Source organism: Lathyrus oleraceus, chromosome 5 (assembly GCF_024323335.1).
Source record: "Lathyrus oleraceus cultivar Zhongwan6 chromosome 5, CAAS_Psat_ZW6_1.0, whole genome shotgun sequence".
Classification (NCBI taxonomy): Eukaryota; Viridiplantae; Streptophyta; class Magnoliopsida; order Fabales; family Fabaceae; genus Lathyrus; species Lathyrus oleraceus.
In genome coordinates, this window is record NC_066583.1 from 313,409,559 (window position 1) to 313,421,923 (window position 12,365).

A 12,365-nucleotide genomic window follows, 5' to 3' on the forward strand; every position below is an offset into this window, starting at 1 on the left:
TTGTGTCTTCCTAACACCCAATTTGATCTTATAGTGGACAAAGAAGCAACATGTTAACTCCGATACACAAGTTGAGTACAAAAATCTTGCTCTTGCTATCTTAGAAATCCTATGGGTTCAATCTCACCTCATTGAGTTGGAAATCCATTTTTCCACTCCTAGTATACTTTGTGACAACATGAGCACTTTCCCTTCATGCTTGTACTTTCCCTTCATGCTTGTACGAAAAATACAGAACTTGACATCTCTGTCAAAGAAAACGTGATCAATAAACATCTCCCGGTCACTCATTTGTCTGATCACTCGTGTTCTTGATCATTTTCGACGTACTAAAACCATGACCACGGTCCCAACTCCCTCTAGGGTTGAAGATCTTATAGCCAAGTTGATTGTGTGTGCCGTCTCTACTCACAACCACATAGAGGACTACTAAAAGAGTACTTCAGTTATACTAGCCCGGGCTCCATGAGAGCTTGATGTTGGCCTTCCCTCATACTAACATACCCTTGTAACTAACTGTCAAAGACGATTAGAACAATTGTAATTGTCAAAGTTGACTAAGTAACCTCTGCTAGCACAGATCATTAGAAAGTCTATAAATAAAGCAATCACAATTGTAATGATCACACAATTATCATAGCAGAAAATCTAATCAAAATTCCAAGACAATCAATCATGGAGCAATATTCTAAATTCTAACAAACACTAATCCAAGAGGTAGAAAATAAACCAAAAACAAAAGATAAAACTTCTCTTTGGGATATATATGTCTTATTGCTATTCTGCAAAAAGCTTGTGCCGCATTAGGCATAATAACCACTGACATTAAATAAATATATCATGGTGAAGATGAAATTACAAAATTTGGGTGGTATGCATGCTCAAAGCCAGAAGATCCTTGATAAATAGTGTTTTAAACATGCTATTGAATTGTTGCATCACTAGCACCTCCATTTCCTGCCTCCTCAACACTTTCCGAATTTGTGTAAGAGGGTTGCTGATAAAGTCCAGGCATAGTTGGGGGCGGCATGTTTATCGGGTGGTCAAACTTACAAGCTGGTCCAAATTTGCAAATTCCATATCGGCTGTAATGCGTGCATACACTCTGGCCCTGAAATTCATGATATAAATGTTTGATCAAAGAAACTGAAAAAGACTAACTTGCAGTTTCATGATTAAATGAAAACCTATTGTGTATTGTCTTTCTAAAACTAGATTTGTAGCTCCATTTTAGACAATATAGATTTGCACTTAAAAAAAAACACAGATTCTTAGAATTAACAAAAACATTGAAAACATATACGTCCTGCTTCATTCAAGGCAGAGACATCCTCCAAAAAATTGTTTTAGAATCAGTTTGTATACCCTTTAATATAGGAGTCAAACATCAGGGTTGAGTTTTTCATACACTTTTTATATAAAAATCAATGATAGAACATTATGGCATAATTTGATTCATGTAGCCGACTCCACTTAATGGGAGAAGGTTTAGTTGTTGTTGTTTTAAATAAAAATCATCACTGAAATAGGGGGGAAAGTATTTTTCAGTCTCCATATACGCATAAAACGGCGGAATAAAATAACTTACAGGTCTCAAGGGCAGGCCCTTGTCACTTAGGTTGCAAGGAGGTGATCTTGTAATCCGATTCTTTGGATGGTGAAATTTGCAATGGAACTTAAATTTGCAGTCCCCAGTTTTTACGAAGAAACTACACTCAGGTTCGCCAGGTCTTTCTGGAAACTCTTCAGCAGACGTCTGCTTATGACGGTGCATACGAACATTTGTTTCAATAGCTGGGTTGTTCACGGCATATGGTGAAGGAGGATGCATACTCCTCTCTGTTAAATATATTGGTGCCTTTACAAACCACAAATTGGTCAAATCAAACTGCTGGGAAAATGCTAAGAATTTGATAGGCATAATAACTAATTGACAGAAAGGAATAGGAAAAAATACACTAGGTTTCTTGATTCGTACTCCAATATACAAAGTTTTCCCCATAGAATCAAGACACGCAACAAAACAAGGAATAATAAGAAGCTTAGGAAATGAGCGTGAAATTTAAAACATTGAATATTACACATCAAACTATCACTTGGATATTGCTCGTGAATACCTTGAGTATATATAGTTAAGGAGCATTTAACAGCTTAAGAAATACTTTACGTAATAATTTACAAACAAAGCATGTTACTTCTATGACAGAGGAACAGAAAACATAGACATTGTATGATAGATAATTGGCATAGTGATTTGTCATCATGTACCGATGATATAAAAGAATAGGTGATTGTCTACATAGTTACTATAAGCATCAAGTCTATTGATTTACCTGATATCCATTCCAGTCAGAACTTCGAGGAGAAACCACCGGACTCGGTGAAATTATGATTGGCACAAAAGTAGCAGTTTCATTGAATTTTCTGGTAGAAGATGACTGTGATACATTGTGTAATGAAATAGAACTTCCATTACCATATGCTGAAGAGGAATCATATCCTCCAACAGATGTAGGATCGGGATGATTAAACTTGCAGGTTGCTCCAAACTTACAAGAGCCAGTCTGCATGTAATAGGGACACTCTTTCTCACCCTGTGAAGAAAAACAACCTCACTAAAATTTCAGGAAATGTGTTTCAAACAAAAGAGATAACAGACAGTGAACACCAACAAACTTTCAGCATAAGTTACTAAGTAATGAAACAAGTTCATACCAAACGAATAGGTAGTCCGAGGAAGTTAAACTCTAAAACTTGGACGGCTGAATACTTTCCTTTGGTGTGATCAAATTTACAATCCTTTCCAAACATACAACCCCCAGACCTTGAATAATACTGTGACAACATCAACAAACAAAGAGATTTCTTTATAACTATAACCAAAATAAATAGTAGGACATGTTTAAGAGCCAAAGTTAAGGCATTCATAAAATACAATATTAAACCTAAAGTCTTCAAATTGCAACAGAATATAACACCATAACTTTGAAAATACCTTGCATTCTGTCTGGCCTGATGTTTTCTCCAATTCATCTCTTTCTCCTACTCTCTCTTTAAAAGCCTTCATTTAGAGTCAAATAAAAGTTAATCATAACATGAAAACATGCTTCACTTTCAATACTTAACATACCTAAATGAATGCATTAGTATAGAACATTAAGCTTAATGCAACCACACAAAAATTATTGGTAACAGTGTAGCAGAAAGTGTAATTTAAGAAAGTGATACCGGGTTTCTTCTCCTAGAAGGGTGATTAAACTTGCAATTGGATCCAAATTTGCAAGTCCCAGTTTTGAGATAAAAGGAACAGTCTTCAGCTTCAGGCCTCAATGGGTACAGTTCAGCTTTACTATTACCAGTGCTTCTTTCATCCTTGTTCTCCACTTGACCAACTTCTCCACTAACATCAACGTTCTCCTTCACATTCTCAACCCAGTCATTCACCTCATCATCCCCATTCCACCCGTCATCATCATCACCATTCCAACCATCATCATTAGGACACTCTTGGCCCTTATCAGATTCTACAGAAGCAGCTTCAAAGTTTGAACCTTTTTCATGAATTTGATCCTCATCTTTCAAATCCAACTTGTTCTGAAGCTCCTCATCAAGGTGGGTCACGTGATTGAGATCTGAGAGTTGAGAATCATTGTGATCATGGTGGAGAACAGGGGAAGAATCCAATTGTGGGTCTTTGGTGGAGGAATCAATTGATTTGGATGGTTGAGGCGGTTCCATTGGTGATGGAGTTCCACCACATTTAAATTATAAAAAAAAAAACCTAATAATTGGGAATTGATTGAATGTTGAAAGAGATAGTGGGGATTTAATTGGGAAAAATAAAAGGAAGAAGAAATGTGAAAAGAAAGGGTTTATTGTGGGTGAAAAGTGATGCTGATGATAATGGTGTGAGCATTGCACATTGCAGAGTGCATGTGAAGAAGAAGAAGAAGAAGATAGTGTCTATGGGAAGATGCGATGTGTTGTGTTGTGATGGAATGGCACTCTGTTTATACAACCGCCATAGTAGTCTATATTTTAAATTAAACTAATATACTTTTTGGGTTAAAAATACAAGAAGCCTCATCCTTTTTTTTTCAAGGGTATTCTTCCCCCTTATTTTTCCTTTTATTTATTTATTAAATTTCTATATAAATAGATTCAGTTAATTATTTCAACATTTCGTAAATGGATAAAAAGTATTAAAAAGAGGTGGGATGAGGTCGATGACGCGTTAGGCGTAGGATGAGTTATCCACGTCTCTCTGCTTTATAGGAGCTGACTCATTGATTACGTTCCAACAACTATGAAGACTTTCTTATCCAAAAATGAACGATCTTAAATATCGAAGGCTGACTAATCATGACTCCTATATTGAAGGGATGTCATCAACCATATTCTTTAATGGGTCAAGATCAAGATCAGGTTATGTGTAGTTGGATTGTAGGCAAAAATATTGGTATCCCTTAAACAGAGACTAAATACCTAACTAAATAGTTAGTTCAAGGTATCACTTATTAGCATATCGAAAATCTAAAGGCTCTGGCTTGATTGATGCAAGAAGATTCGTCTCCATTGTACTCAATACAAGTACACGCTCCTTGGGGTCCGATAACACTTACATTGACCATACATTTTCACAAGAAAAAGTTGTTGATTGACCCAGTTATCATCTCATGGTGGTGTCCACAAAAGTAACATATAGTAATGGTGACCAAGAAACCCTAACGGAGATGCTTATCGTTAAGGAAAAATTACACCACCAAAATCAAACCATGTAGACCAATGTTCAGAACATCCAACATAAACAATGGGATGATGATGAACTAGAGGACATGGAAGTGTTGGATCCCAACCCATATCCATCGAGAACTAGGACACTATAGTACCAAAAAACATCAAGACGTTCTCTATAGTAACATTTCGGCAGAAAAAATGACCCACATGAGTATGATACCGCCAATAATACATATATAGAAATAATAGGTGTGACTGATTTTCTCAAGTGTGAGCTCATTTATAAAACATTGAAGGAGGCGCCCTTGTACTTGTACATGAACCTTCTTTGACTCTCCATGACCAATGACCAAACCTTTCTATAAAGTTAATCCATATGTTCTCTACGAGCAACCACCAGAAGTTTCCACCATCGATTTATTCAATAAACGTCAAGGACATTCCGAGTCATTACGAGAATACCTGGTGAGGATCAAGATGGCACCATCAAGATGATAAACCTCAACCATGAGATGTTCATAGAAGTTTTTCAAAACAAACTTAAGGCTTGACATTTAAATGAGCCCCTCACCCAAAAACCATCTCATTCAATCGAGGAAATCATGGCAATGGCGAAATGTTACTTAAAAGGTGAGAAAAACAATGTTAGGAAGAGGGAGGGAAACACACTAATGGGGGATCTAAATCCTCATTACATGTCGGTGAACATTATTTGAGTAGAGTTATAGAGAGAAGTATATGACACCAAGGCCATCCGAAAACCTCTGGCCCTTAAGTATGAGGTGATGGGGAACAAGCCCATTAAGTTGCCCAAATATCATATAGTCAAGGGTCATCACATAGATAATTCCCACCAACTGAAAAAGGAAATAAAGTGTCTTATCCAATTGGGTCACTCAATAAGGCATGTCCAGGGTCTGTCATATAATTATGGGGCTAGGAAATGCCCTTCTAGGCGAGAAAAGCCTAGAAGTACTCAGCCAAGAAGAGAAAATGATCCAAAGTAAAGGAATGAGGATGAATCAACTCGCCATACACATAACACAATTACTAGAGGTTTCGTCGGAGGAGGCGGGTCGAGCTCATCTCAAAAAATGAAGTCTCTCCAAGTTATGCATGTTATAGATTTGCCCTTAAAGCCCTGATCGACTCCTACATGTTTGAGGTTATATCTTCTTTATGATGGGTTTCTATTTGGGTGAGAGCACAAAATCATAAAAGTTAGATATCTCGTAATGACGACTTCATCGTTATACAATATTCAGTTGTCCGATTTTTAACATCCTCGAGGCGGTCTTATCCTTACTCTATGTAACAATGATATACTGGTTAGACAATGGGTGATATGTCTCGCGAAAGAAGATCAAGAAGTGGATAAGGAATTTATCAATATATCCTTCTAATTAAAAATGGCATTGATGGTCGTCATACCACCAACGAAGCCCAATGCTCATAACATAAATTTTACAAACCTTGGTCCAATAGAAGAATATTTTAAAGATAGTTTGATTCCCACATAAGACCTAAAATAAGTTCAAATCGACCTTTAGAATCTTAAGACCAAAGAGTTAGGTACCTCCCTAACAAAAGATGAAGCAGAATAACTCATATGTCCGCTCCAAAGGTACATATACTTATTCGCATGGATCCCTTCAAACATGTTAGGATAAAAGCAAACATCATTTGTCATCATTTCTCTCTTTATGTCATCATCAAACCAATCATATAGAAGAAGCTAAATATAGGCGAAGAAAGGAGTATGACCTCCAATGAGGAAGTAAAAACGCTAAAGAAAGCGAGACTCATAAGCAAAATCAAGTACCCCCTCTCGGTTTACTAACATTGTGATGGTGAATAAATCATCGGGAAAACAAAGAATGCCTAAAGGATCAAGGATTTATCTTGATCTAATACTAGTATGAGTAAGCATCCTTTAGATGCGCCTAAAATAAATTTTATGACCATAATTTTCAACAACTACTACTACTACAACGAGGTGACGTTGTTTGGTCTCAATGATGTTGTTGGCACCTATCAAATAATGATAGAGGCGGTGTTTCATGACCAAATAGAGTGACACCTTAAATTTTATATATAAGACATGGTCATAAAAACTCTAGGCGAGAAGAATCATTGTGATGATCTATAAAATATATTAAGCTTTATCAAGAAATACGCTATGTGTTTGAATCCAAACAAATGATCTTTAGAGTCCAAGTGGGTAATTTCTTAGTTTTTATGTTAGCTAGAAAATAGATAGAGACCAACCTAGATAAATATTTTTCCATAATCAACACGAGGCGTCCAACCATGATTAAAGAAGTTTAACAACTGACAAGGCAGATCGTTTCCCTTTTCCATCTCATGCGTTGTTGACAAAGCTTTTCACTTTTTTTTCAAATTGCTAAATAGGGAAAATTCGAATGGAATGAAGAATGCAAAAAATTCTTCCTAAAATTAAATATTTTTCCGACGACTCCCCCAATTCATACTCTCCTGAAAGAAGATGCCCTTAGTTCTATACATGACAATGACTAACAACGCCATAAGTTCTATGTTAGTCCCAGAAATGGATGGTGGTGAATGGTCGTTTTACTTTTTAACTAAGTTCTTTAAAGGGGAGAAGGTGAGGCAATTAACAATGGTATATATATATATATATATATATATATATATATATATATATATATATATATATATATATATATATATATATAATATATATATATATATATATATATATATATATATATATATATATATATATCCCGCAACTCATCTATGATCGAACTCGTGTAATATAATTGAAGCTCATATTATAAAAGGAGTTTTTTGATTTAACTCTGTAAAGTCTGAGGTCCGTCGGAGCCGATCCATTTAGGGTCGGATAACTGGTTTTGACATCTTTAGGGATAACTAAGAGGAAACTACTAACAACCCAATTTTCCAAGAGAAGTCAGGTTTGGTGAGAATAATTATCTCGTGGTCTATATAGTTTAATAAAACCCTAAGTTCTAATTGATTTCTTGATCGAATTTAGTTCTCTTACAGACGAAAACATCCCCTTGTGTGTGGAATCTATTATTGGGTGATGCATTCAATCTAAAATAAGTGGGGCCAAAGTTTTATTAAAGGTCTCTAGTGACATCCTGATCAAAAGTTCACTAAGATTTAAATTCAAAGCTAGTAAGAACCAATCAGAGTATGGAGTTTTGATTGAAGAGATGACGTTGGCAAGAAAAATGGGTGTATCCAACCTTTGAGCTAGAAGTTATTATCGATTTGTTATAACTAGTCATGTCACCTATGAATACCAGACTAAAGAAGCACAACTCGTGAAGTATTTACAGAAAGTTCAAGTGCTCGTAAAATACCATAAAATTTTCAAAGTAATTAACATACCCATGGAAGAAAATCCATAATGGATCTCCTATCCAAACACTTTAGCACCAAAATTTCGGGTCACAACAAGACGATAATACAAGAAACATTGATGAGCACAGAGAACAAAATCGTCAATGTCATAAATGAACAATTACCCTCATGCAATGAACAACTACATGACTAACGAACATCTACCTTTAAACAAAGAAAAGGTAAATAATTTATCTACAAAATATATTATGTTAGCAAGCAAAGTGTACAAGATACAAAAGTCCACGCCAATGTTGAGAATCTCGGGAAAGAGCAAAACCAACTTGAAACTAATTAAAGTGCACAAAGGTGTCTGCAGAAGCCGCATCGCAGGAAAAAGCTTGGCAAACAAATTGCTAATAGATGGTTATTATTGGCCAAATATGTTTAAAGACAAAATCAATCATGTAAACAAATGCAAAAAGTGTCAACGATACTCAAACCTTCATCGTGCCCTCGTATAGGTCTTGCATTTGATGACCTAACGTTGGCATTTTTATCAATAGGGCATGGACACCCTAGGTCCATTTCGAGCATTTAACTTGCCACCCTCACACTTGTACCTGACACCCCCCAACTCAATGAATTGACTATGTTAGCCTTGAAAATGTCGTCACTCATTTTCAAAATCTACCTAACATTTGCGCAAATTTCAAAAATCCTGAGCGATACCGAAAATTTCAAATTCTCTCCCAGAAATTCTGAAATCAGTAAGTTATTTTTCGGAAATTTCAATTTTTTTGTGAAAATCATTTGAATTTGTACCGGAAATTGCAAAAGTTCCAGTATTTTTATATAATTTTTTTCTAGAAATTTCAGAATTTCCGGTATTTTATATGCATTTTTTCCGAAAATTTTAGATTTTTTGGTGAAATGTGGGAAATTTCAATTTTTTTGGAAATGTTGATATTTTGTTTTTTTCTTTATTTTTGCAGTGAAATACATGGGAAATGACGACACCATTGCAGGCAGGCCCACTAATATAGCGGAAACCAAGGCTAAGGTTGTTAAGCATGAGTCTTCCCAGCTACGGATTGGACGAGTAGTTCCAACCGGTTCACACCGGAAACGGTTGGATGAGTAGAAACAGTTTCGCATACCATGTAGCACCCGACATCGAGCTGTGAGATTAGACGAGCAACTCTGAGATGATGTTGAGGTTGTTCATGCTCAGGAGGTGCATGTTCAAGATACGATACATGTCACTTCTGAGGCTGTTGGTGAGTTGGCAGATGAGGTGGCCCAACCAAATGCTCCTGTTGTAAATGAGGTGGTCCAGCCATATGCTCATATTGCTGATGAGGTGGCTGTCACTAATCGGGTCCCTACTCTTACTACTGACACAAAGGTTACGGCTTCGTCAAAGGAGTTGTTTACGCACACTGATGGAGCATTTCCAAAAGGATCCATTGACTGATCGGTGCTTACCGAGTATGATGACCATGTGGCATACCGACTATGGCAGAGAAAGGTATATATATTTTATGTTTAACTTTAATTTATTTATTATTGTTCCATGATGTGTTGAAAGCTAATTGATATTTTTTTTAATTTGTTAGTTACAGGATCACCCCACACTGAAAGTGACATCCACGGGTTGAAGATGAAGAACTTCCGCAAGACTCCGATGCTTGAGCAGGTCATGCGAATTATACATGATTTTGATCTCCTCGTATTTGCCGACTATTCACTTACCATGCTTGACGCTTCATTTCTTACTACTTTTATTGAGCAATGGCACAAGGAGGCGTCCTCCTTTCATCTTTCGTTTGGGGAGATGACTATCACTCTGAATGATGTCTCTTCATTGTTTTATCTCCCTATCGTTGGCAAATTCTTCACGACTCTTGTTATTAGCCCGTCGCTTGCATGTATGGTGGTTTTACGAGATTTGGGAGTTTCTAAGGAGGTCGTGCTGGAGGAGTTTGAGTTTAACAGTGGAGATCACATTCGTATGTCTTGGCTTCAGGATGGGTACGACGAGCTTGTTCAGGCAAAAATGTATGAGGTTGCCGCTAAGATGTACATGCTACATCTAGTAACATATACTCTCTTTACAGACAAGTCAGATGTTTATATTGACGCTCGATACATGTGGTTATTCAATAGCGTTGACGATACCAGTTAGGCTTGAGGGGTGTTGTGTTGACCATCCTATATACAACACTTGGAGTTATGAGTGCCTTTGAAACTAGACAACTTACTGGTTATTTAAGTTTATTATATGTATAGTTTAATATATTATTTGTAGTTTAGTTCTTATTTAATTCTTATGAATAAAATTTCTTAATTATTATTTGTTGTGTCTATGTTCTTATATTAGTGCTGGATATACGGGTATTTCCCCATCATCTGTGACATGAGGGTGCAACATTCCCCTATGAAGGGCCCACGGGCAAGGATTCACAAAAATCTAACTCCCAATTTTTCATGAAATTTTACTCCAAGCTAAAACTATCTAAGAACCCACTGTCGTATCTTGAAAAATACGATTCCTCGCGATGGTCGCGGAAAAAATTTAGTTCGAACAGAGTCGCCACCGAACTTTATTTATCGCAATGAAGGAATAAGAAAATATCGATAAAACCTTTGAAAAACATAATAATGATCGTCGCAACCATATTCGGGTTCGTGAGCCGATTACGTAAGGGGAAGGTATTAGCACCTCTCACGTCCGTTGTACTCAACGGGAACCTTTTATTTATAATTTACGATTTGAATGTTAGTTAATGTTACTTGTTTTCTTCGAGTGATAAAAATATTGAAAAGAGAGATGGATGGAAACCTCAGAAGGGGGGAAAAGGGAGGTTTTTTATTAGTGTGCTTGCAAAGATCTAGCAATCTCCTCCCTACGTATCCTTATAGTGCAATAAGGAAATCAGAGCATTCGTAGTTCGGGGAACTACGGTTGGTTGGTGTCTTTTACTAAAAAACTGTTTAGATCGCGTTCTAAAGGATAAACATTGGCTTGTCTACTCTCGGCAGAGACTTAAGCACTAGTTTGTTGTGCGCATTAGAAAGGATTAAATAGTGTTCTTTCTGAAAAGAGTTTTGGTCACACGGGGGTGACAAGTTGAGTTAACATGTAGAATGTTTTGTTTGATTGGTTTTGATCGCACGGGGGCGAAGAAGAGATGGGTTTGATGTGTTAAGATATTTTGTTGGATGACGATTACTCGGATAATCGAGTAAGGAAACTGTATCCTAATAGTCGAGGAGAGGAATCGAAGGCTCTAGACCATCTCCCTTTTCATCCTTTATTGTAAAAGGATTTAATAGTAGTTAAGGAGTTTTGAATGGTAACGATTACTCAAATAGTCGAGTAAGACAACTCGTATCCTAATAGTCGAGGAGAGGAATCGAAAGCTCTAGACTATCTCCATTTTCATCCTTAATTGTGAAAGGATTTAATAGTAGTTAAGGCATTTTGAATGGATGACGATTACTCGGATAGTCGAGTAAGACAACTCGTATCCTAATAGTCGAGGAGAGGAATCGAAGGCTCTAGACCATCTCCCTTTTCATCCTTAATTATAAATGAAAATAAGTTTGTGTATGACTGATGTTTTCTGACAAACAACAAGTACTTGAATGACTGAGTAAGACAACTCATATCCAAGTATTTGAAGAAAGGAATTGAAGACTCAAGACCATCTCACTTTTCGTGTAGTTATTATGAAAATGATTTGATTTAATTGAGTTGGAAGTTTGTAGAAAAATGACAATTGTCTAACTAACCGAGTAAGAAAACTCGTATTCAAACAATCGAGGAGAGAAGTTGAAGGCTCAAAACCATTTCCCTCTTCATTTCTTATTACAAAAATGATTCGATTTAATTAAGCTTAAACGGACAGAAATGACAACTATTTGACTAACCGAATAAGAGAACTCGTATTCAAATAATCGAGGAGAGAAGTTGAAAACTCAAAACCATCCCCCTTTTCATTTCCAAATGAAATGGTATTTGGTCGTGATTAGGTATCTTAATTAATTTTGAATAAGAATACTCGACATTGGATCGAGGTTTTTAATTTGCATTTACGAATGAATTGGATTTTAGTGAATCAATCATCTAATCGATTATTGGATAACCAAATAAGTCTCATTGTAAGAAAGCCCAAGAGTAAGCTATGTGAGGTTGATGGCGATGCATAAAAATAATCGACTTACAAGGTGCTTGAAAATGGGCTTGAGGTTAAATCAAGAATTGTGTG

The 12,365-nt window shown here is 36.3% G+C and overlaps 1 protein-coding gene across 1 annotated transcript; it reads right to left on the reverse strand.

The window, feature by feature from the left end:
• Nucleotides 1-637: 637 nt before the first annotated feature.
• LOC127084259 (zinc finger CCCH domain-containing protein 67) lies at nucleotides 638-4,033 on the reverse strand. The gene is made up of 6 exons (XM_051024682.1): nucleotides 3,229-4,033; nucleotides 2,996-3,061; nucleotides 2,716-2,835; nucleotides 2,334-2,594; nucleotides 1,589-1,858; nucleotides 638-1,111 (listed from the first exon to the last, which is right to left on the reverse strand). Exons 1-6 carry the CDS (start codon nucleotides 3,736-3,738, stop codon nucleotides 923-925), a joined length of 1,416 nt encoding a protein of 471 aa, XP_050880639.1. The 5' UTR covers nucleotides 3,739-4,033; the 3' UTR covers nucleotides 638-922.
• Between the last annotated feature and the right edge of the window lie 8,332 nt (nucleotides 4,034-12,365).